This window comes from Toxotes jaculatrix, chromosome 7, assembly GCF_017976425.1.
Source record: "Toxotes jaculatrix isolate fToxJac2 chromosome 7, fToxJac2.pri, whole genome shotgun sequence".
In the NCBI taxonomy this organism is placed as follows: Eukaryota; Metazoa; Chordata; class Actinopteri; family Toxotidae; genus Toxotes; species Toxotes jaculatrix.
In genome coordinates this window covers 20,577,838-20,604,197 of record NC_054400.1, presented here as the reverse complement: position 1 = coordinate 20,604,197, position 26,360 = coordinate 20,577,838, and the positions used below count along the sequence as shown (strand labels likewise).

The window sequence follows — 26,360 nt, the reverse complement described above, 5'->3', positions numbered from 1 at the left end:
TGTCAATTGATGGTAATGTAATGAGTTTGGCACCTTAGGTAAAAGTCAGGGACCAAAGTCATTACGATCATAATGTGATGAGTTGAGAATCCTTGTTTAAGGCAGTCCGCTGAAACAAGTGATATTTGAAATGTTACCATGTCAAAGATCACTGAATGGCATTTATTTAATGTTATCAGGAGAAAGACATTGTTTATTCATCAAACCAGTCAACTTTGGTCAATTAGCAACTTTAACATTTTGAGAATGCACATATGACAATGACAACAAAAGGTTTATGGCCTGTACGAAATAAATAGCAACATCGCTCATTTACAGCTTGGCTGAAGAAAAACAAAACAAAAAAGAAAACAAAAGGGTTAATCTTCATATTAAAAAGGCATACAGATGAGTTGTGATACTCATGAACTCACTAATTGCTCAACAAAAAAAATGCTCTCCTTTTTAAATAAAGCTTTTCAGTTTTAATATGTACCTTCAAGAGCCTGTTATAGTTAAATAAATAGAATGCTTTCCATTTTTAACATGCACATCCAATTTGCCTGGGGAAAGTATTTACACTTCACTGATCCTACTTGTCCACCAAATTCTCCACTTTTTTTTCTCTCCTCTAAACAATTCTTTCTCACCACAAACTCTCATACATACACAAATGTACAGTCACTCTTGCAGACATGCTGCACCTATTTACTATTAACACAATATCTAAACCTATTGAAAGTGATCAAAATGCTAACGGTGAACATGGAAATCCATGTAGTGTAAAGAAGAAACAGTCCAAACACCACATCTTAACCGGGGGCCTTACAAAAAGTTCTAGTTTACAATTGATCATGCACTGTATAAAATTCACTGTTATTTGGTTTGAGAGTGTGTAATCAGTGGCTTCAATATCTACTTATTTTCTTTAAGTGAACAAAGAAAAGAATAATATCTCCTGTGACAGATAAGCAATCCGACCAAATAATCTCTAACAATATTTTTTCCCCAGGAATCTTCACTGTCCTACAACAAGTGGTTTTACTATCTTTGAGTAAGCTTCCGCACATAACCAGGAGCTACTGCAAGGAGGTGTTTCTTCTGTCGTGTCCGTGTTAGTGTAGAAACTCCTGGCCATCGCGCTTCAGGTTGAGATGGGCAGTTTATTCTGTGCTGACGTTTTCCGCTCCTCTCTTTCATGAAGCAAAGTATGAGTTCTGCATGGAGTAGAGGCGGTCGATGGGGTTCCCCACGCGGGCCTGCATGGAGTTGACTTCTGACGACGCCATGAAGCAGTCACTGAGGCTGGTTAAAGACGTGTCGCTGTCTATGTCATGGAATGCAGAATCATTACCTGCAGAGAGACGATACGGGGATTTGCCTTCAGGATCCCGTGGCACAGGCGTCATTCAAAGAAAACGCTCCAACGCCCCTGATCTGACTATGAAATCAATGCAATCTTGTATTTGAGATTTATAGCAGCGTTGGGAAATTATAATTACTAATAGTCACTTTGAGAAATTGCTGTTGTGTGTCATCACAATTGTGAGAACTGTTTTGTTAGATATCATCAAAGCTCACTTTTTGCTGCCCTCGATGGGACAATTGCGGTCTATGAGGGAGCATGTAAACAAGGGGCATCCTCCTAAAAGATCTGGTTAATAGCAACTGTTTACGCCTTTCATAAAACCTCAACATGTTATTTCTCTAGAGGGAATAGTTAACTTTATTACACTCTGGATCTTAATGATAGTGTTGCACAAAATGGGGACAGTGTTTTGAGACATATCTTTTAATGCCTTGCCAATATTGTTCTTTTCCCCAAACCAAAGGAGAGTGATGAGACTGGGGATTTGGGTTCTTACTACCGAGAAGAACTAAATGGAGGCAAATTATAAGGAAGTTATGAACTTCAGGAAATGGTCCCTCTGGGGCTTGTTGAGGACATCACTCTGAAATGTGTTATTCCAGTTACATCCTGTGGACTAACACTTGATTGACTGATTTTTTTTTCCCCCTCAGTGTTTGCACTTTAATTCTTCCCTGTATCACACAGAAATCTGAGACTTGTTGTTTTCCCACTCTGATTCATTAGCTTACACCACCCTCAATCATTGTCGGGATTGCGCTTTATCTCAAGCTGTCCTCATCGACCACATGTTTTTACCAACATCGGAAAACATCATCTGTAACGGGGCATGTCTCAGAAGTGGAGGCGGGGAGTTAAAACCATATTAAACAGATTTGAAAATGAACTTCAAAACCCAATAGCTTATGAGAATACTTGTGTTATCTCATGTGGGAGGAGAAGCTGCTCGTACGTCTCTGCGAGCGGTTTAAATCAGGAGGGCTGTGGCCTGAACACATGTCCCACACTGGGGAGCCATGAGGTTGATCACGGGACAGGCATGTGTGTGTTTTGAAAGCAGGAGTGGGTGTTTTGGGGAATGATTGGAGGGGGTGGGAGTAAGTGGATGCTCACCATATGGGTTCATGTGGTCCCCGGGCATCTGTGGGGGGGTGAGCCCCTGTTGGAACGGGTCTGTGCTGTAACCGTTCTGATCCATGGCGACCAGCTGCTGCTGCGGCGGAGCCAGCGGTGTGAAGGAGTTCATCATCCCCTCCATCCGATTGGACATCACCTCTGCAAAGCAAAGGGAACAAATGGGGAAAATCATTACGGAAAATGTAATAAAGAAAAGAGAAAAAAAAAAAACATGAGATGAGTCTGCAGAATGTAACTGCAGCCAGGCACAATGGGTACACACAGAAAGATGGGGCTGAACAGGGGAAAAACCAATGATAATGAGAACATTGACAATAGAGACATTTTTCTTCCTTGTAGATTCCTTTTAATACCTGGGGATTTTACAGGCTCACCTGAATCTGAGTTATTCTGCAGAACAAAAAACATAGAATAATGATAAAAATAAAGGGAGTCTGGTGCTTGTGAAATGGCTACAATAACCTGGATTGCTTGTCTGGTAGTATTTCCATGGAAACCCACAGTAGTCTTTCCTGTGGCTTCTCTCACAATTCCCTTCACAAACACTGCTCTTGGCTGACTGACTGGTGAGATGGACACAAAGCTCTTGTGGCTTCATCACTGGAGCCCATCCCCCTGCACTTTCCTTTGCAGTGGCTTTGTGAAATGACGTCTGCCACTCATTTCGCTTTGGCTTCCAAAGACAATTTCCAACTTTGTTCTGATGTGAAATGTTGTTGTTTATTCAATGAGCTCTTTGTAATCTGTCACTCAGCGTCATTACCGAACATACATAAGAAAGAAGATCGTATTTTCTGATTCAGTGTTTACCATGATGTTACAGTCATGTTCAGCATTCACCAGAAAAAAACAAGTCCTCATGAACAGCCTCTAAAAAAGCTTGGTGTCAGCATTTAAAATAACACACTGCTATAACATCATGTTTTCCACATCACAGTTCTTTAAGCTGCACATTAGACAGTGGTTGGCTGGTTTCTAGTCGAGATGTCACAAAATCATGCCTGTACATACATGTCTTAAACTGACATTTTAGGTGAACACAGAGAAATTTTCCCCCCTTCAGCAAATGAATGTGAAAACAACCTTCTAGTGTCAAAGCTCTGCACATACATCGTTCTACACGGTGAAACTTTAACATCCAGGTGAAGGAAAAATAAGCAAAACACATTTTTGGAGTGAAAATTCAGAAAATGTAAATGAGAGAAAAGTTAAATGCAGTGAACATGCAGCTAAAAATTTCCCAGACGCAGAGCATTGAGACAATGAGCCTCCATTGTGTCTGCAGGCTGTGTACAGTATCGTACCTTGGCCAAGTCTCTGAGAATTCTGTTGTTCTTGTTGTTGCTGCTGTCTTCTTGCCAACTTCTTCATCTGAAACGAAGGAGTCAAAGTTGTGAGGAACTCCCAAAACTAACATGCACTCTTTAATTTAAAAAGGATGCTCCTCGCTGTTCACCCTCGAATGAACTGCGTAAAATCTGTATCTGAGTGCACTTCATTGTCAAGTATCAAAGGTTTTCACAAGATAATAATCAGAAAAGGGGAGGGCGTAGACATTTAATGCAAGGCTGAGCTAGAGTTGCAACTCCTTACTCTTTTTTTTTTATTTTTTGCATTTGTGAAAGGAATGCAGTGATAAATTTAACACACATAGTTGTGGTGATTTATTAGCTGGACTCTAAGATGAAACAAGGCTGTTGTATGTGGACACAAAATCTCATTTATCCTGTGTTAGCTGCTCTCACCTTAGCTCTCTGGTTCTGAAACCACACCTGGACCACCCGGACACTGAGTCCTGTCTCTGCAGCCAGCGTCTCCCTCACCTGAACACAACCAGACAAAACAGTTCCAGCGTCACACACACATACACAAAATAATAAAACAAAACACCCTGAACTACTTTGCCTCTTCAACATATTTGCCACGTTTCCCAACCGGCACACAGCCTCTTTGATTTCGGTGAACGTTGAATGAATGCAGTGGTCCTTTTGGACCTCTTGGTTATTGCCTCTTCAAAGCTTTGGACTGGGTGCAGCGCCTGTTTTAGGGCCTGGGCTATGGAGGCAGTCGTCCTATCTCAGTATGACATTTGGTGCAGGCGGACTGCATTACACCAGCCTGCCTCAGCTAACACAGAACAGAAAGCTGCCTGCCACTTCAAAGCTCAGCTCTGAGGTAGGGGAGATTTTTTTTAATTTGAGAATTTTATTTGTGAAACTACTGTAGGGCTCGTGGTCGGCTTCTAAAATCTCCACGTGTTCGTTACCCCAAATTCAGACCAGAGAATATATATACATAAAAAAAGGCAAAATTCTCCTCACTTTGTCATAGCAGGGTATTTCAGCCCTGTCTTACCTTTCTGCAGGGTTTTGAGGACACCTCAAAGGAGGCCTTGAAGGCCCGTCTCTGTTGAGTGGTCAGGATGGTTCGTGGTCTTTTGGGCCTCCTGGGATCCTTCCCATCATCCCCCTTCCCCTGGCCTCCTATGCCTTTCTCTGGCTTGATGTCCAGCTCCTCATCGTCACTTTTCTCTGCAGAAACAGCCATATTTTTGTATCATCAGCACACGCTTGAACTGACTACACCCTTTTAGTCAGTGACAGTCTTCTGATAAATCTATTTTCGCTTCTCCCTGTTCCAGAAGATTCACACAGCACAAGTGCGTAATCAAAGGAGACACATGTGTTTTTGATACTATGTTATCAATTTATTACTAAAGGAAAAGGCCACATGTACGATTAGACGTACAGAAGTCTTATGGCTCTTGCTTGGAGAGCACAATGAAATATGCACATTTGTCATTGGACCGGACACTGCGTCACTCGTAATTTATTGCTTTCAGCTTTGTCTGATTTACACTAAATCAATCTCTGATAAGAATACTACATCAAGTACAACATGAAAAAGGCAACACGAGTACATATGAGAAATGCATCTCCCATGACACAGCAAGAAAATGCAATTTTTGCTCTGTTTCAGACCTTAAAATAATGACAAAATTCATATGGATTGCTAGTTTTTTTTTTACTAGCAGCAGCAGCAGGATATTACAGTTTTGGGTAGTAATATTAGTGCCATGTTTATGCTTCTAGCCAACAACGTAACATTAAAACAAAATAATAACTTGGTTTTATTAGATTTCTGAGATATGTTTGTAGGTTTATTTTTTAGATTAAAATCAGCTAGCAGTTTGCAGTTATCAGAAACAATAACTACACATTCAATACTCTCCCAGAGCTATTCATTACTTAAAGAGGAACTCTCGAAATTTTTGTGACGATCATGAATTTTATTTGTACTGAGTTTACAAGCAACAGCCATATACTACCTTTATACACCGTTAATGGCAAATTAATCAATTATTAATACTTTCACTTCCAGTTTTAAAATGGTTTAAATTGTTGTCATGAAAGTCAATGGCTGAAAAAGCAGTGGTTAAAGCTATGTAAACATAAGATGAAAAATAAATGAATGAATGAGATAAAAAAAAAAAAACCTCAGTTATCATGCCATGTCAGGGTGAAAACAAGTCTTTCCAAATCAGAAGCAGCAGCGCTGTTAACGAACCCTAATGATTTTGGGGTCTAGCGGCTGCAAGGAGAGACACACACACACACACACACACACACACACACACACACACACACACACACACACACACACACACACACACATACACAAACACAAACACGATGTCTCAGTGTCTCCTGTCATCTGGTTCTGATATGTATCTACATTTCTCCGCCGAAAACCTACATTTCATCTGCCACATGCCGAGGTTAACCTCTGTTCATGTCAACATTTTCTCCATCTTGAAATTTGGAGACGTGCACAAAAGACATGCCTGTGCGATACACTGGGACACAACCGAATGAGGAAGACGCAGAGCAAATATTCCCACAAGTTGACAAAAGTTGACACAGGCACAGATGTATTTGACAAATTCCCTGCTTTTGTGCATGTCTAAATGTGAGCCAGATGGTAGTGAACAGTGAGGCTTGGCGAGATGCCTCATTGTGTGTGGAGGCTATAGGCGAGGAACACTAGAGCTGATAAGAGTGGAGGCGCAGGCTTTTTGTAGAAAGGCCCCAAATCCCTCTGTCACTCACCATGATACAGTGATTTAATTCTTTCCAGCACCAGATCCTGCCCACGCATGGAGAGCCATTAATACGGGGCGGCTTGGCTTCGTCCTGTTTCCACTTCCTACTGTATCATAAACCTACGCTCGCTGCTTGAATCAGAACACTTCAAAATCAGTGACTGAAAAGCTGCAGATGGAGCTGTGCTAGAACATTTTACTGCCTGGGCTGTGAGAAAGATTTCTGAAAAACCTCAGATGTCTGGCAACAAGTTAAAGGACCAATTAATACTGATGGTTTATTTTATTTTGATATTAGTAATATAATAGTACAACCAGTAAGATTCAGTTTAGATGGAGGATGTCTATGTTGGCTACCACTGTGATGGAAAGGAGCATACAGAATACAACACCTCGGTGCCATACGATGATAGCACCATGGTGCCGTTCTCGCTCTTGTGTGAGAGGGTGCAGAGGGCTCACCTGAGTCTGAGTCATCTGGGCTGACAGAGCTGAGTAAGTCCTTCTCCCTCTCGTAGTCGATCTTGCAAAGCAGCTGACCCTCCTTCAGGACAAACTCGTCGCCCTTCCTCAGCTGGCGGTCGCACACGCAGCAGCAGAAGCAGTTTAGGTGGTAGACGCACTCCAGAGCACGCATCACGAACTCTGTGGGGGCAATTTTCTCCATGCAGCCGCTGCACTTGGTCGCAAACAACCTGCAGAATGAGAAAAATGGACGATTAGAGGTTTTCCCAATGACAGACAAAATTTTGTTGTTCAAAGCAACACTATGTCACTATTGTAAGAAGAAGCAGAGCATTCATTCTTTTATATAGAGGTTTAATTCATAAGAAAGGGAGCCCTCCATTGCTGCAGCCTTACTTGACCTGGAATGACCAGTATCTTACGTTACATACTGGTTGTTATCTCATCTTAGCAAAAGTTAGGTTGACATTGCTGTAACTCGCATTACTGAGCAAGTTTACTGACTCGATAACTCTTCTCTTCTTGTGCTACCATGGTTTAGCATCTATCGTGGCCTCAGTGGTTGCTCTTCAGTTAAAGTTACTCAGTCTCCCTTCAAGTGCTTTTCTTTGGCGAGGTGTGTGGCTTTATTTTGTCTCCACAGCCTCACTTTAGCTGACCATCAAGGGTTTTTGACTAAGAGTCAAGTTGGCTGGCTGATCCTGTGGGCAGCCAAGAGGTGACTCCTTTTGGCAGCAGCTCATCTGTTAAAATTTCTAGGGTGGGCCCCGTCCAGCATCATTCCAAGTGAGCTCAGTCATGGGCACCCAAACCCTCTCCCAATTCTAAAAAAGAGGCTGGATCATGTTCTAGTGCAGTGGCCACCAAACCCTGCTGATCCTAATCAAGCCTTTGCTGGCAATTTACACATTTCTTTTATATCCACAGCACTCTATATGCATCAGATACCATATCAGAGACCATGATTCATTGCTGACTACTGGGCTGACCTCTAGTCTGTTCATATCTCATCTTACTGTCTAATATCATGCCTCTATGGTGCAACACTGCCTCTATCACCATTTCCTAGACAACACCTCCATCTTCTTTTATATCCTTTCAGGAAGATGTTTGCATTGTTTTATTGGTGACTGAGAGGCATTTAATTCGTCCTCTGTTGTTCAGAAGAAGCCACATTAAATGGAGCAAGAAGGCAGGGAGTGTGGTTGATCTTGTCCAGCCGTAAAGCTGGATTTATTAGCGGGCTCTTTGTTTGCCCTGGTCTGGAAGACAGCTGGCAACCGCCTATCTATTTGTGGTGAACATCTATTTCATTGTGCAAGGCAGGGAGGCAGCGAGAGGAGCAATTGACATCATCTGCTGGTTCGGGACAGGGATGAGCGATAGTGATGAATATAATGTGTAAATATGAGAGAGGTGAAACCAAAGGATGGTTTTGTTATGGTAATGTTGTTATAGGTGCTGATTGAGTGGTGATAGGGCATGTGTGTGTGTTCACAGATGTAAGTGTGTATGAGCAGCTGTACGCACGCTGGAAATGAGATGAGTGTGGTTTTTGTTGTCTATGCAGCTTTCTAAAACAATTACTGTGCTATTGCTCATCAGAGTAGAATCAGCAAGGCCAAATTTTATTTTTTCTTAATTACATCACAAACAATTGATAGGTTATTTTGCTAATTTCATTCATTATAATCAAAATCCCAACCTGTGTCAGGATCGGAGCATGGCAGCTAAAGCATCTTAATTTCTTTTTAACCATCATGAAGCAGCAAAACAACGGAGATATCAGAACTAGCACTCTCAGGGTTCATAAAATCCTTTAAGCTTTCATTTATTACAATAAGTTAAGAAGATTATTATTCAACTATGGAAAAACCTCAAGGATAATCCCCTCTAAAAGAAAATTTGGCATGTTTCTCAAACAAGCAGGGTTCTCGTTTAAGTGACCTGCCAATGCAGATCTATCTTCTAAATAAACCTTAAAGTTTGGTCACTGAGAAAATAAAAAAGACAAACCAACTTAAGTTAAAAAAAAAAAAAAAGAAAAAATTTTGAAAGAAAATCTCACATTGACTCATGTCTACAAAGATAAAACTGAATATTCAGGGACTTTTTTTTCCTAGTTTTTAGAAGGATTAGCATGTTACATGCTGGGATCAGGGAAAAGAGGTGATGAATCTGTCAAGACAAGTTCCCAGCTCTAATTCTAATGTTTAGCTAATGATTGCCGGCTTAAGCTGAGAAAGAGAGCAAAAAAAGTTGAGGAAATTACTTGTTAGCACGGTTTTGATATGTCCAGGACTCTGCATTCACCTACGACCGCTCTCTCAAATCTTCTCATCTAGATGAAAACATTCTCATTCAGCCCTCTTTCCTTTCTTCTTTCTCCTCGCCGAGTCTAATCTTGTAAGCCATTATTTTTCTATTTCCCCTCTCTGTCACTTTGCATTATTTTTGCTGCTGTAATTCCTATTCGTCCCTTCTGGAATCTTCCTGTCCTGCTTTGTCCTCGGGTCTAATCCGGACTTTCTGCCTGTTTTCAGTCCCCGGTCCCCATTCTCAGCGGGGTTCAGATGGAATAGCCATGCATGACGCCCCTTCTATGGCAACCACACCTCCACAGGAAGGCAACGGCGACTTTTCGGATGGGCAGAGAAGGCCTTTGAGAAGCTGGCAGCAGAAGTAAATCCCTCTCTAAGGAACAAGGAGAATTAGCAGGGAGCAGTGGACTAGGGATTTAACCCTACCCCTCTCCTTTGAAAGGCACAGTCAGTCCCACTCCTGCGGCTAGCCACAATCAAACAGAGGAGGAGTGGGGAGGTGGCAGTGGGGAGAGGAGAACACAAACTCCCTGAATGACACAAGCAGTGGATTGTGGAGGAGCCTAATCCCACTTTAATACCTTTCCAAGTTCAGCTGCTAAAGAATGCTCTTTAAAACAACACCACTGTGTGAGCAGTGAAGGTTGACCAGGGGGAGGCACGCCATTCAACCTCCCCAACATTACCTGATTAGTGGTTTGAGGACCAGGCCAGTGGGCCAGTATGCCAACGGGAGACAGAGGAGAAGATGTAAATGATGATTTTATATATAGGAAAACAAATCGACAGGGGCTGCTGATAACATTAGCTGAAAAGGAGATTTTGCAGCTTTCTGCAAAGCTCTACTGGGATATTAAAGATATCAAAGAAGCTGTAGGTGCGACTGGAATCAGACTTAAAGTGATTTAGGTGATCGTTTACCACTTTCTGCCTCTACTTGATCCCAGTGACCCATCGCACTAAGACCTGTGGCCATCTAAAATCCACTTTCCAGACGTTCAGCTGCTTTGGTAACATGACTCCCAGTGTCGCAGAGGCAGGCTGATCAGCGCCTTTGAGTTAGTCTGTTTAGAAAAGACGCCACAAAGAGGACCACCAGCATGACAAGCCGTGTCCCAGCTCTCGCTTTCCCTCCTCCCGCACCTGAGCGCACAGATCAAGTGATGAGACCCTCCTGTGTGGATCAATGGCCGCATCTCAAGCAGAGAGAACTGTCAATATTTACCCAGGCCTCCCCAGAACTGGACTCATAAATGAAAAAAGAGCCCATCTCAGCACATACCTCTCTCCCACAGGAATCATTACGTCCCTAGTTTTAATCCTGTGTCCACATACCTGTAATCCCTTGTCTGTCCTTTCTTACGTTATCTATGGTTGTCTGTCCCTCCCCGAGACAGATTATCACACTGTTGAGACTTGTAATGCTACAAGCTGTGTTTTTTAGCAAATGCGAGAAAAAAAAAAAAAAGGAGCACTATGAAGAACAAAAAAGCCAACGGGGACCGACAGTTATTTGTCTGATGAACACTTCAGCTGAGCCAAGTGCAGCTGAGAGACTTCGCCCTCTTTCCTGCTCTTCTTCTTCTTCTTCTTCCCCCCTTCTTCCAGGCACTTTGGAGAACTATGCACTCTCCCTTTGAACAGATTATAGGCAACTTAAAGTGTGACAACATCTTAAGCTCTCACCACATGTTGCCAATGATTTCCCTTCTACAGACATTACATTTAATGCTTCTGCCGCAGTGATAAGCATCAGGAGGACTGGGTGGGATAAAAGAAACTCGGAAGAATAAGAGAGAAGGGGGGAGGAAGAAGGTGGGGGGGGGGGGGGGGGGGGGGGGGGAGTATGGAGCTGCTTATGGCTCTTGATAATCATGCTACATTTAGCAACACGTGCAACACTCTCACCTACTCCCCTTTTGCTATTGAACAACACTTGCAGAAATACCATAACAATTTAAGGGAAGAATAGCCCGGGCTATTATGTCACCGCATCCCTTCAAAGACAGAGGGGATGAGGATTATCCAGGCAGCAGCTGTAAGCCATTACTTTGAAGATGGGCTCTCGTGTTTGGGCAGGAAACCTGTGGCCATGCCAGTCATTGCTGAGGTGAGAGATGAGGCCTGGGAGGCAGGTCAGACAAGGGCCTCCGCGCAGGATGAAGGGCATGTGGAGCAATCGGTCAACCCAGTACACTTGATTTTTTTTTTTTTTACTGGTTACATCTTGGATAGAACTACATCTAGGATCAAACTGCAAATCATAAGGTTTCTTTGTTTTCAGACCAGACGCGAGAGTTAAAGAAGTTGTTTGGCATCTTGGGAAATTTTTTTGCTGAGAGTTTGATGGGAAGATCAATAAAACTTTCAAAGCTGGCGGCTAAATATACAACTACAGCCAGCAGCTGGTTAGCTTAGCTTAGCATTAAGACTGAAAACAGGAAAGAACAATTACGTTAAAACTTTCAAGTAATGGTTCAGCATTTCGCTCACATCCCGTATCTGGCAAATATAAGTGCCACTGATTCGCTTAGCTTAGTGGGAAGACTGGAAATGTATAAACAACCAGCCTCTAAAACTAACTAAGAAACCAGAAATAGTCTGGCACATAACCCCATGTAAAACCTCAACTTGTTGTTTTTATACATCGGTTTTTGTACAGATTGAACAAACATGCTATAACAAATTAGTGAGATTTAGAGGTGAAACCTAATATTTATCTTGATCTGATATGATTTTCTCATCTAAATCATGGCATAAAAGCATATTTCTTAAAGTGTCAAACTATTGTTTTGTTTGTTTGCTATTGTTTACTTTGTTTTCCTATAGCTCAAAGAAATTTTCTAACTAAATGCCTGTATTTAATGAATAGCTTGTTTCACGTCCAAAGTCTCAGGTGGGATCTTGTTCTGTTTGTTGTCTGGAATGACAACAAACGGATCTGTCTCAAAGAGGCAGCAGAGGTCTCCGAACTGTTGAACAGCCACTTCTCAGCACCTCATGAGACGCGCCTCAGTATGTGAAAATTGGTTCTTAGCAACAGTATCAAAAGCTCCAGTCAAAGAGGAAAACATTTGATGCCCAGATGTTTTGCTGCACACGGATGAACGAAGGCAAACCTTTTCAACTTTGTCTCGGCATCATGAAAATTACTTCGTTATGTATGGTCCCCTGTTGTCCTCTGGATGCAGCAGACACTACATGTTGACCACACTGGCCTAAAAATAGCAACCCGAATTCAGCTAATACAAGTGTTTGATTGCTTGCAGAGGGACTGGCGATAAAAACTAGATTCCAAAAGAAAGTTGTAGTTTAACCAAAAATAAATCCAGCCAACGCATATCCTCATTCATTCTTCCTCTGTAAAACAGGAGGTTCAAACAAACTTTCAGTCTGCATGAGTAGTAAAGTGCAAAAAAAAGTGGTAGTGATAATACTGTCTGCATAAATGATCTCAGTAGCTGACCTTGTTTCATAGTATCAGCATTTCTCTTTGGAGCATAGATTCATGGAGAGTAATGAAGCCAAATAAAAAGTGCCATCCTTCTGCTCCCAAGGGCCAGCTCCAGTCAGCTCTAAAAGCTGCTTAATCACCATCTCGTGCTTACTACATTAGCATAATAATGGCCTTTAAATTGAGGCTCTTTGTTTTTTAATTAAACTCCCAGCAGGTAAAAGTAAAACACATTAACGGGAGATGTGTACACCACTAATGGCCCAAAGGTGCCTTCTTCATCACACAGCTCTGGCCACAGGGTTCTGCTTGTTCCCCACACTGAAGCGCAGCACCGCCTGCCCGCGAGCTCGCAGGGGAGGAAGAACGAGACGAGCTGATTGCACTTGGCACGGTGGAGATAATAGTAGAGACGTGCTGGATGTGTTAGTGTATGCATATGCACCTGCCCTACATCTCAGAGGGACCACACTTAGTAATAGCTGCTGCACAGAGCCATAGTGAATCTATAAAAAGATGCTGGTTACAGTGAGTCTGAAGTGAAGTGTTACAGGGATCATCTATCCCACACGTTCGCTATTGTGAAAACAAATATGGCCACTTCATATCTACGGCAGCATGAGCTCCTATGTGCTGGAATGTGCAGTTCCTTGGACTAGTCCCCGGTCAGACAGACATCCCGAGCATATCTGTACATACAACGCTATACCGCACAGCTGCACAAAGAAATCCTAACCCTTAAGTCGTTATTCAAATGACCTCATTCCACGGGCTGTGTGTTTCACAGATTACTCAACACTTAAAATGCAGTTTAGGAGGAATGTGGTGTTCATGTGCTTTCTAACTGACTGCAGGAGTCTAAAAACATGCAAATCATGTGTAAATATCCGTACTTTATTTAGAGGGTGGTAAAAGAAAAACACTTAATGCTAAACACACTCAACACTGCGTGGTCATGCAAAGCTCTAAAAGCAACTGTGGTATGCAGAGAATTATGTTGCAGCATCAAGCGACCCGTTGCTTTCTCCTTCACATGTATCTGCTAATGAGTCACTGGGAAAACAGCATGGAAATAATCCTCCCCAGCCACACAGGTAGAACAAAGCTCATGGAGTGAAAAGGACAGTGTATTGGGCAGCAGAGGAGGCTAAGTACACATCTAAATACAAGAGTAAGCAGGCAGGCACACATGATGCTGTTTGGACAGCTGGTGTTCCTGAGTATGTAAAATGAGTGCAACATCGCATTTAGGCTCAGTTTTTAGAGCTCAGAACAAACACTATGGTTGCATACGCGGCGCAATAACATCAGTGAGGAAATTATGATTGTAAAGATGTATGTTTTTTTTCATTTTGGCTTTTTTCCTGCATATTTTTTACCTGTTCTCAAAGCCGAGTTGATCCTTGAACAAATAAATTAGGAGGTTGTGAATTACAAGGCTGTTATAAAGTGCTTTGCTCTGCCTCCAGTGAGCTGTTTGTGAGGGGCCATCACTGCTGGCGATGTGACATGTTTACAACAAGTAAAAGCAAAGAACCAAGGCCTGGACATCTCCCATTAAAATCATGTGCAATATTTACATATATACACACACACACACACACACACACACACACACATATACATATATATATATATATATATATATATATATATATATATATATATATATATATATATATATATATATATAATTTTTTTTTTTTTAACTCTGCGGGTGTCTGTTTGTGCGAACCTTCCAAGCTAATCTGCGTGAGGTGGAGCAGAGCTCACCGCGAGTGATCACCGCTTCTGAAAGAGCTGGGAGAGCAAATAGAGTGATGGCTACAATAAGTGTAATGGCTTTCACATGTTAAAAGAGCTATGGCTGGCTATAACTGCCCACAGATACACAGGTTTATTTTTTTATTTTTACTTTTCTTTAAAACTTTTTGATTAGAGAAGTTGACTCAGGATGTTGCTACAAATCACACTGCTTATATCACTATGAGCTCATGTCTAGTCAAAAAACACTACGTTCTAAAAAGACTAGATTAAATCGTGGAGTGAAAAAGACCAACGCTCAGATACTTTACTTTCTTCACTGTAAGAAAATAAATGGACTCATCTTACAGATTCAGCGCTGGAATGGTTAAAAAACAACATTTGGATTGGAGGGCTTTATAATTACTATTGACCCAGAGGTTCTGGGTCTAAGAAATAAAACAAACAGTAATACGAGGTGTTCTAAAGCACAAGTCTGCAAATATGCAAAGACAGGGTCTGGTGGAGAGCATCGCGCTTTGGCTTCTTTTCTCCGCTCCTAATCTGTGGGCCTACACAATATTAAGACGGCTTTGGAGCCACTTGTGACCCAGCTGTGCACTAATGAAAAATTCCACAGCTCTGTGCAGAGGCCAATGGAGCTTGACCCCTTTCCACCCTGAACCAAGCAATGTCCATCTTGAGGAGTTTACCAGGCCTGAAAGATACTGGATTAATAGATAGAAAAGGAGAAAGAGAGACAATCTGGGAAAGACTGAAAAAAAAAAGGCACTTGTGTGTGTTTCCCCCCCTTCTGCTCTTCCTCCAATCTTTAGTATATTGGTGTGAAGTAAAGTGTTTGCCCAGGTTTTAATGGGCAGAGATGATCTGGAGATCATTGTGATGGAGGCAGGTTGCATGAGGGGGGCTCTGTTTATTTAACAGAGATTCAGTCTAAGCCCAAAATTAGTTTGGAGGGAGAGAATGTGAGGCAACCAGGAATTAGACGTTGTTCACATGATCCGGATTCATGTGTCTGTGATCCTGCTGCCCTTGATTCTCTGTCTCTGTGTCTTAACCAAGACAAAAGTCAGCGCTATAGAAGCAGATATCAAAAGAACACCAAGCTTGGTGAGGATATACAGTTCGCAATTAACTACTCAGATACGTCAATAAGCAGTTGTAGTTTTTATAAGGATGTATATGTTTTGCTCCGGTCTGTCTTTCATTATCTCATCCTTTTTTTGTTCTTGGCATTTATTTATCCAAACTAAAACACCCAGATCAGCCACCCACTCATCTCCTTTAGTTGCTAACATTCAGCCACACAGATACATAACCACGCAGATAACATCTAGGAAATGAGCATAGAAATGGACAGGAAAATAGACAAGAGGTATAATGAAAATGGTGCCAAAAATAAATAAATAACAAATAAATAAATGGACATTGCAAGATTTGTCCGCATTTTCTGGGGCAGATACATTTTAAAGAAGATATCAAGAATTTTAAAATAAAACATGGCTGAGTAAAGATCTTGAAAATCATAAGATGGTGGCATCTGAAACACTGTGGTAGGATACATCACCTGAGCAGGATCAATACCAAGCATTTCGCCCTGGGCCATCTGAACCGTCAACTTAAATTCTCATAAGAGCGAACGATAATAATCCAACTCTCGGAGCATCCAAATCATCGATGCTCTCAAAAATTGCCGCACACTTTAAAAGGTGACTCCACCTATATTATCCTTGAGGGAATAGATTGCAGATCTAAATAAGGGGTGGAAGGGTGGGGGTGAGAGAAAATGAAAAAGGGAAAGCAAATGAAAAATAAACATTGTTATTGAAAGACAGGATGCTTTAAGACCCGGGGGCCAGGGATTAACATTCAGATTAGCATTCAAATAATATATTTGAATTTCTGATCAGCAATCCTCTTCAAAGAGCTAAATCCCAAGATTAGCAGGTGTTATGCTAAAAAGCTGTGTTTTTTTGTCGGGAACGTAGCTACACTAGCCAAACAAATATGTCTTTGAGTGTGAAGGGCTGGCATGGATGTATGGCTGTAACCATGGCGACTGGCTGGTAGTTAGGAGCCTTGGAGAGGGGTGCAGTGTTGGAATGTGTCAAACAGACAGAGGGGCGCACATACACTGCAGAGTAAACCAAAAACCTGCTGTTTCACTAAAGACCATCAGCTACATTACTGAGACCACCTACAAATTCCAGGGCGCTTTGGGTCGAGAGGGAAAGCGAGGTAATTTTAAATCATCATTGTTATTTTTTTTTTAATACTTTCTTTCCCAATTGGTTTGATTTAAGAGTGCCCGGCTGAGGGAGTCAAACATAAAAGTGATGAATTTATATTAGAAGAAAAAAGAAAAAAAAAGATCTCTACTAAAAAAAATCTCACTGTGTTCACCAAAATGTCAAGTGCCCCACATTTTATCTACCATGGGTCTCTCTTAGTTACTTTGGACGCAATGAAATGAAGACTGGGATATTTGTAAAATATAGCAAGTAAGATTCAATCTGCCAGGACATACACACAGTACACGATGTTAAAAGAAATTCAACTTATAAACTTAGACACTGATCTCCGCGGCTTGGAGTTAATGTCTGGTTTACTTTTCAACATTAACACATATTCACTAGAGCATACAGCTGTAGTTAGTTTTTACAGATTTGAAATACAAAATATATGATGAGGTTCTAAAACATGATGCATAAAATTGCACAAAAGCTCCACTTTGACCAAGTACAGTAAAATGCTACTAATTATCCAATATAATATAAAACAGATAACACTCATGGGGGGTATATTTTTTAATTACAAGTGCTTTTATTTTGATACTTTAAGTAAATCTAGCTTAAAAAAGTTTTCCTCAAATGGTATTTTCAGTGCAGGAGGTTTTTTTTTTTTTTTTGCAGTTTGCAATTTACTCTCTATACATACATTGTACTGTTGCTACTTGACATTTATTTTTTGCAAAACTGTGCTTTGCATATGTCTGGTCATGCATACACAGATTCAATGGATTAACATTCTTATAACTTAAATATGAAGAAAAAAAACGGTGTTGTTTTTCTCCTTTACAGAAACATCTGCAGTGCTTTATATTTTTGTTGATAATTTCATCATTGTTATCTACCATATACATTCCACTCCAGGTACAAATAACTCTAAAAGAACAATAAATGAATTGTCTGGACTTGCTGCAACCTGCTTTGTGTATGTGCATGTTTGTGTTTTTAATCTTGAGAGGGAAATTCTCTCGCCATCGTAGCAGCTAATGTTACTGTGAAACTATTTTGTTCATGTCTTAAAGTATTCAAGCATGCATTTTGCCCCAGGAGGTCTGGCAGAGGAGTTTGTCTGATGCCTTTTCTGCTTGTTCTCTCTACTCTCCTCTGTCTTTCCCACACACCCACGCATAAGACGCACACACAGAGCATTTCTCTGTCATGTGGTTGGTGGAGTGTAAAATCTCATCTCTCCAGCTGGAAGAGAACAGGTTCGACAAAATTCCCTTTTCTCCACATGGAGCCTTTAAGGCACAGAATGGAATGGTGAAGCATGGCACGGCACGTCTGCTCTCTCCACAAACCCAACCGACAGTGTATCTGCATGGCCCTGCGGCGCTTACCTTGAGTCAGCTCAGTGGTCTTACCACAGCCCTTTAGTGACTGCATTATGACCCCTAAAAGAGCACTGACAGGGTTTGTTTTCTCTTTGCTTCAGCTCAGGAGTCAGTAAATTGACATCGTATTGTAGCTGGAGCTGGAGACACAGGTGCCTCCACTTGGACGATTCATACATACAAGGCCTGGTTAAACGGCCTCATATGAATTCTCAAGAGTGTGATGTGGCAGCAGCTGTAGTTATGCACATTTGGCTGCGAACAAGGCCAATCTCACTGGTGCCCCTGCCACTCATTGTACACATGACTGGGCCGATATGGATCCTTATTTGTCTTCAGTTGCAACGACAATGTCTGCCGCCACAGTGACACCCGTGGTCAGCCCTCTCAGCGAGGGAAAAAGGTTTGTATTCACCCACCAATTTTACACTCTCTTTAGGGCCAGGAGTGTCTTTGTGTGCTGGAGAGCAGCCCATTCTCTCTGCTTGTCTGAAAAAAGCAGCTGTTTCTATAATGCTGTGGCAGCACTTTATGCTGCAGAATGATAAATGAAGGGGAAGAGGCAGAGCTGAGGTGCAGCTGAAGCACACACACGGAGAAACAATGGCATAGGAGGGTCTGTGCACTACATGGATATGATCTTTTACGCCTCTCTCTTTCAGCCTCTGCCTCTCTGTTGCTTACATATATACACACACATACACACACACACACTCTGCAGGTTAGACTCCTGGAGCTCATCCATAGCCAGAGGTTATGTGAGCGTGTTGAAGCAGGGGGGGCTAACAGACTGACACGTCCCACCAGTCCCAGTGCAGACCCAGGGGAATGAGAGGTTGCGGTCTCTGTCCCACCGGGACCTGTCGCTCCTGTCCTCGGGGCAGTCATCTTCCTTTCCACCAACCAACCTAATGACAGAGCCCCGAGGCCTCATCACTCCACCCCCACCAACCTCCGCCTCCCCACTCCCAGCTCCACGCTCCTCTCTCCCCGTTGTCCTACCCAGGTGCCTGTCAGAGGGGTGTCTGCTCCGCGACTGGTGTAGCCATCCACATAAAGGCCGCCCCCCCCTCCACTCCCCCACTCCCGCCGTGCCTCCTCCCCATGGCCCCGGGCTCAGTCTTTCATTTTGAAGTGGCGCAGGCCAGCTCTGCACCAGCCTGGGCCCTCGGTCTGCAGCCTGCTCCATTGTTTGGCCTCAGAGAAAGACTATTATTTCAACTCAATTTACTGTGAGTAAACACTGAGTGATAAGGCCCCCTGTCCTATCCCTCACACACACACACGCTCCTCTGATCCCTCCCTCCCTGACCGTGGGCTGTAATATACACTGCCAACAAATCACTGCTCTCAGCCCATTGCTATCACTGGCTTTAGAATGGAGCTTACTAATTCACTTTCCAACACAGATCAGAGGACAGGCCTCATGTGTTTCAGAATATGGCTCCAACACCGAGTGGCATTTAAAAGGCTTGTGGCCCTATGGTGGACTGTTATAAATTTTAAGAAACAGCATTCTAACATCTTTACCGTACTATTCGCATGCTAAAACCGCAATAATCAGATATAAATATGCAAAGATATAAACTGCGAAACACTGCTGCGGCAGTTTATTAAAGCAGAGAATTTTAATCATTTTTGGGATCAGTAATATCAAAGACGAGCCATATGATGAATGGCTCGTCTCCTCAGATAGATCAGTTGAGCTCAGAATAATCACGACGGTGCCTTTTTGTGTTTCCTAGACAATGGATGCAGAGTGACTCACAGCTGCAGGAATGAGACCAAGTGTGGCCAAGTGTATAGTTAACGGTATTAGGACTTAACATGCAGCCAGAGCGGAGGACACGACTGAGGTGGAATTTCTCAGAGACAAATGTGATGCTTTTGAGTCTGTGGAGCCTCTTTTGCGCCAATAAATAAATAAATAAATAAATGCATGCCTCACAAACAGGGCTGTTTGTCCTGTTTCTTGTTGTTTCACCAAAAGAAAAGCCCTCGATCCCACTTCTGTGTGAGGAGCTGTACTATGTCTTAATTATACAGAATTATCAGCCAGCTTTAAATAGCAGTCGTTTGCACTGTCTCTGCCTTATGTGGCTAATATAATTATTCGGGAGCCTACTTTATCTTAGGCAGAAAGAGGCTGACACAGTAGCACAAACTAATGTGATAAAAGCTTAGCATATCACGCCTTGATTCGAGGATTTTAAAGGTAAGTGTTTATGACAAGGTAATAATGCCTCATGCAAAAGGCTGGCCTGTAAATTGGTTAGTTAGGGCATGATGGATGAGGGGGAGCCTAACCTTATTTCCAATAGAGCCTCTTGATTTCTAGAGCCGAGGATAATGAATTTGATTTAATTAGACCATCCCTCATCTAATTAAGAGTGGGAGAAATCTGACCCTGTGTGTAGTCTTAAAACAGACAGTACTTTGAACCATATGGACATATCTAAACAAAGACTGCAAATTAACTATTTTGAAAGGAAGGAAGGCTTCTATAAAGAGTCGTCACATTAGCCACAGTCCTCGGTTCTCTAACCCATCCTTCATGAAATAAGTAACAAAAACGTAATCAATTAAAAAAAAAAGATTATTGTGAGAAATAAAAACAAACTATCACCCCATTACAAATGGAGTTGAGAAGATGGGACTAGGGATTAGGCAACAGCTATAAAGGTCCAATTAAAGTAGTGATTCATCATCAGATTATTAATGAAGCTTGTGAGGGTCCTCTGTAGTATTGGTAATGGGCTGGTTGGCCTATCTCCCCCTAAACCCTCTGGGTAGACCTGCTCCTTACACTGCCAAGGTAATCTCTTTAAAGGCCAAGGAGATCCAGCCCTCCAGGTCCCCAAAGGCACCCTTTGCGTTGCTCCCACCGCCTGCTGTACTCTGCGCTTCACCTCACAGGCTTGACAACTCTCATTATGGCTCCAACTTTTCTAGGCTTCACCTTGGAGGAAAAAACTCTCTCAACTTCATCATTCTGACAGCCCCGGGTGCTGTATTTGTCATCCACCGGCTAACTGGAGGCGCTCGCGAGAGCTGGGGATCCGAGGAGAAATGATGTAAAGTCGGCTTTGTCCAGAGTCAGATACCCGAAGCCAGTTCTGATTCAGGCTCTGACGATGTTCGTGGGTGTGTAGGCGGATAAAATATCTCAAATCAGCCATTATTAGTGCATATGCTAGAGAACCTTACAATACTTATCATTGACAGTCCATCTCCTAGTGCCCCTTGTAAGCTCACAATCACACATCCCCATAGATGCTTAGGTAGCCAACACACTGCAGATCCAATTACCTGTAATACACACTTCAGTTTATCTCACTCCCAGTCATTATCTAAATTGCTGACATATTATTAGGGTACCTGCTTGAGAAGTATGTGTGTTTCTCTTTGTCTCCTAATAGGGCCCAAAGGGAGTGTTGTTTTGTACGTAACCCTCTGTAGGCTGTAAAGGAATGGGCTTTATAACCGTTTTCCAAAACAGAGGCATGTGGGAAGCACAGAACACTTCACCATTATGCACCAAACACAAACGCATCTGTCATGACATGGTGAGTGGTAGAATCAGGAGATTAATTATGTGATTGTAGAGAAAGGAGCCCGGCCCCCACTCAGAGTGGTCCCTCATTACATTACCCTGGGCCTCCAGAGGAACCCAATTGACTTCAGAGGCGCATGGCTCCTCCACGGAAGATCTGGACTGATTGAGAACTGTGACAACTATTAACAGTTGGTTCTGCATGGCCTCAGTAGTATCAGTATTACTCTGGTGCAATTCCAGTAGGTCACATTTAAACCACTGAGGTTTAAAAGTGTGTTTCTATGGTGATCTGAGAGTCACTTTCACACACTGCATCCCAGAGAAGAAATGTGTATGTGAGTTTAATGGGTTTAATTGACACTTGTATCCAAAAATCTCTTCATTATGAGCATTCACCATTTAAGGTTCTCTCCCTTGACTCAAAAATTTTGTTTTCCAATGAAATTCAGAATCTAAGTGAACTCAGAAAAAAACAAATTCCTGAAAAACCATGGATAATCATGGTGCATTTTATTTGAAATGAAACTGCTTTAAAAAGCAGCTGAGTGCATTGCTTTTGACCACCAGAATTCCTCCTAAGATCATAGATATTAAGAAAAAATAATACTCTATGAGCTGAGAACCTCAAACTGCAATCATATGAGTGTAGCTGACTGTTTTGCCGTTGCATCTACAGTTTGAGGAGAGACTCTTCTTCTATCTCTGCTTAAGAGTTACTATGTTTGGTTTGATGCTGGCACTTATTTAATGAGCGGACCAGCACTGAGACTGTCACAAGCCCACAAAGGGAGAACTGAAGGCCAATCGCACCTCATATCATTCAAATCATGTCCATGCAAGTGAGATGTACTCCTGACACTGGCCGCTCCTCTGAGAGCCATATATGCAATCGCTGAATAGCTGCGGCTGAAAATGTCTCATCCATAGGGACGCTCACAAGCAATAACACACCATATGAGAGACAGACAGCTAGATTGAATAGAGAGACAGCTAGACAGGCAGAGATCAAGTCCAATCCCGCTCCCATCATCTGGCTGTACGTTCGCAGGTCAGGCTTAGCTAATCTAATTCCTGGGCTTTCCCACAAAAAGCCAAGTGCCACTCAGGAGAAGTGCCAGAAAGAGAAAAAGAGAGAGAGAGAGAGTGAGAGGGGTTGGGAAGTGGATGTGGAGAGGGCTAGTGGTGGTGGTGGTGGTGGGCTTGAATAATTATGAATCAGGGAGCTTAACCTTCTGGGGAGTTAATTTGAAGAGCACTGGGGACAGGGGAGTGGGACTCTTTATTTCCCTGGGGTGCCCCTAATGCCATTGTGAGGGAATGGAGAGATCAGGACACGCAGCAATATCGTGTCTGTTAGCCACCATATGACGAGCTGACCCCAGAGCCGCGCTCACAATCACACCTGCCGTCATCAGGGCTAATTTGTTAAACATATCAATAGCGCTCTGCTGGTCTTTTCTCTGCCACACCGGACCATTGATTCAGCCGCCGCACTGACTGACAACACCTGACCCCCTTGACTTCACCCCACCCCACCCTCCACCAACAGACACATCAAATCACTTGCGGTTTATTGGCTGTTTTTTTTTTTTTTTTGTGAAAGAAATGTACAAGAAAAAAAGTTAATGGATAATAATTATAACACAAATAAAATAAATCAAATTTATATCTGTTGGCATCATTGCAATAATTTCATGTCAATCTGCAAATATATTACAACTACTAAAAGCCTGTTTACACACATAACATTGTTTTGCCTCCACCGGTCAGCCCGCATGCACAGTAAGCAGGGTGAGACACACACTAAAGGACGAGGGAAGACAAAGAAGGGATAGAGACACAAACCAAGGGTTAGATAAATCACAGCATGCAAAGAAATGAAACTTTGCAGCCCTTGGCTCTGTGAGGGCCGCGAGCTGGAATTCTTTTATTCGGAGCGGGGGCCTCTGTCCCAGCCTCTCACCGGGAGAGTCTCCTGTCATGTTTGCAAGCATGGAGGTTGAGAGATTGGCTGGCTAGCTGCTGGCTGGCTGGCAGAAAGAGCCTGTTGTGTGGCAGCGGCAGCAGCAGCAGCCTATGGCAGCACAGACCTCGACATCTGGATCCAGTTTGCTGGAAGCACACTCAGACAGGCCTGACTCTGCCAAGGGGAATCTCAGCCCTTTGATTCCTACTCCCATGGCCCGCTGTAATTGTCATCCCTCATTACTTAGTCAAAGGTGGAGGGATGAATCATAAACTATTACGGAGAAATGACATTTCCTGCTCCGAGAGAAATCCTCCTCAGCCTCGCTCCCCCTCTCATCTCAGCTGATAAGGACAATGAATTTTATACACGGCTGGACAAAAAACACCTCTCATCTCTGAACATATAATTAGGATTTAGCTGAGAGGGTCTGTGTTCCTCTGAAACCACAAATTATGCGGGAGGGAAAGGGCGAAAGTTGCATCTGATTTGATGACAGTCCTCAATTAGAGAGGGGATCTTTGCTGTCAGGAACGTCTTAACAAAATAAGAAGTCCATGTTCAAACTGGGCTTTAACAGTAGCAATTGTAGGAATTACTGCAAATAAAAGCAACATGTTTTCTGTTGTATGTTACATGTTGCCATATGTACAAAAGTACAAATGGCAACAATACAGGGAGTTTCATAAAGATCTTTCCTGAGTGAATCATCAGAAATAGCCAAAGTCTGAAATAAGAGTCTGATAATTTATAGCTAATAGACAGAATTATAGCAGAGTTTAATGCATGCGCAGCATCTTCAGTGAGTTTTTCAAGCCCTTTCTCACCATAAATAAATCTGATTTGCTGAAGTAGATAACTGGATTGCATTTCTGTTATCTAGACCTCATACTTAACCCGTGCTGCAACTTTCAAATATCAGTTTAACCCTCTCATTCAAATCTGCTACAACACAGAGAAACCGTCACGCTTCTCATCATATTCATAACAAATTCCTACAAACTTGGCCAAAAAAACATAAAAGTACTCTAATTTAAAAACCTTAAAAAAAAGACATTTGATTTTTTTTAAGATGTCAATTTACCATCAGATCAAAGCAGAATCAATGTGATATAACAAATCTATAATAAAGGAATTTGTAGCTGCTCAACGGCGAAGTCTCTAGCCAGTAATGACAGTTATGTGTCTGTGCACAGCACCAGGCCAAGTGAGAACAGGTTCGGTTGACATGCAGTAGGTGATAGAGGTACAGCTACAATACCTCCTCTGCCTTTGATATTTCCTCTGTTTGTTTTGGAAACTCGATGATGCGTGAATACGTCCTGTGTTTGAGTGTGTTTGAGCGTGAGATGTGCCCTGTTCATTACCCCTGAATGTGGAATGTGCGCTCTGCTTTCGACGACACATGACAGCGTCTGTCTGTCACTCAGTCAATCAGCAGCAGAGATCTGAGGTGATGACGGATCATTCAGTCCTTTTTTGAGGATAATTTTATTTTTATCTGAAACAGAGAGGAAGCCGCGTTGTGGAATAAAGCGCTTCCTCTGTCGATGCTTTCTCAACCACGATCGAGTTTCAGCATCGTGTACTGCTCACTGTACATTTGCAGGAATACTGAATGGTTCTGAAAGATGCGTATCGGCCCCTTCTCTCTTACACTGCTTTGACTCGTCTTTTTATAGCGGTCATCACTCACTCACCACCGGCTAGATGAGCCATTTTTCCAACTGAATGCTAAGCCTACCATCAGATTAGGCAGTGTCTGATTACAGCACTAATTGTGCACGTCCACTTAAGAAGCTGACAGCTTGGCGAATGAGGAGGCTTGCAGGCCTCTGCGGCACGACACTCATCCATCACAGCCTAACCGATTGCATCCCTCTGAAGGCTCAACACGCTAACACCATTAGCTCTACTGCTGGGCATCTAACTAGCACATCACTCACACTGCTACATGCTAACAGCATTACAGCTAATGCTGCCCCTCTAACTAACACATCCGTCATAGGGCAAGAAATCCTACGGCTCTGCAGAAACACATGGAGCCCTACTGTCTCTGTGAGACAATCACCCGCATTATTTTGCCTCTGTTACTTTTGTTGCTCTGTTGCTAATACCCTCATTTGTCTCCGAAGATGCTGAATGCCACTGAAAGAAAGTTGTTTTGATTCTGTTTCGCTCTGCCCACAACAGATCTGGGCGTATGGTTGAGTACGCATGCCTCTGTGAAGGGAGCCATTCAAATCGGATTATGATTTCATATTTCACAAAGACAGTACACCACTAGGATGATTTTTAATTAGAACCAGAATCAGTAAAAAGAATGGGGCATGGAGACAATAAAATGAGGAATGCATTCATCCATGAGATGATTCTCTAGCTTTATTTAAGATCTGTGCCAATGTGCTAACAGCATTAATGAAGTTATAAAGAATTATGAGGGGAAATCAAATTTGCCTCGCCACTTGAGCGCCACTAAAATGCCAAACAATAAACTACCAGATTGCAAATTAGATCAGTAAAAATATCAAACACATTGCGGTGCAGGAAAATCCATAATTGCATTTAGTGCCTTGCCTCTCCTGGGGGAAGAGACACTAAAGATCATCAGCAGGCTACACGGGA

At 42.5% G+C, this 26,360-nt stretch overlaps 1 protein-coding gene across 2 annotated transcripts in view; it reads right to left on the bottom strand.

Annotated features, from left to right (window-relative positions):
• Positions 1-1,086: 1,086 nt before the first annotated feature.
• lmx1bb (LIM homeobox transcription factor 1, beta b) overlaps positions 1,087-26,360 on the bottom strand; it is a 46,113-nt gene continuing 20,839 nt past the window's right edge. For both annotated transcript variants that reach the window (XM_041042557.1, XM_041042556.1), the window contains 6 exons: positions 7,050-7,282; positions 4,841-5,016; positions 4,231-4,308; positions 3,790-3,856; positions 2,462-2,623; positions 1,087-1,333 (listed from right to left, as the gene is read on the bottom strand). In XM_041042557.1, the coding sequence (XP_040898491.1) occupies positions 1,176-1,333; positions 2,462-2,623; positions 3,790-3,856; positions 4,231-4,308; positions 4,841-5,016; positions 7,050-7,282 (874 nt within the window). In that variant the 3' untranslated portion in view covers positions 1,087-1,175. The remainder of the gene's footprint in view (positions 1,334-2,461; positions 2,624-3,789; positions 3,857-4,230; positions 4,309-4,840; positions 5,017-7,049; positions 7,283-26,360) is intronic.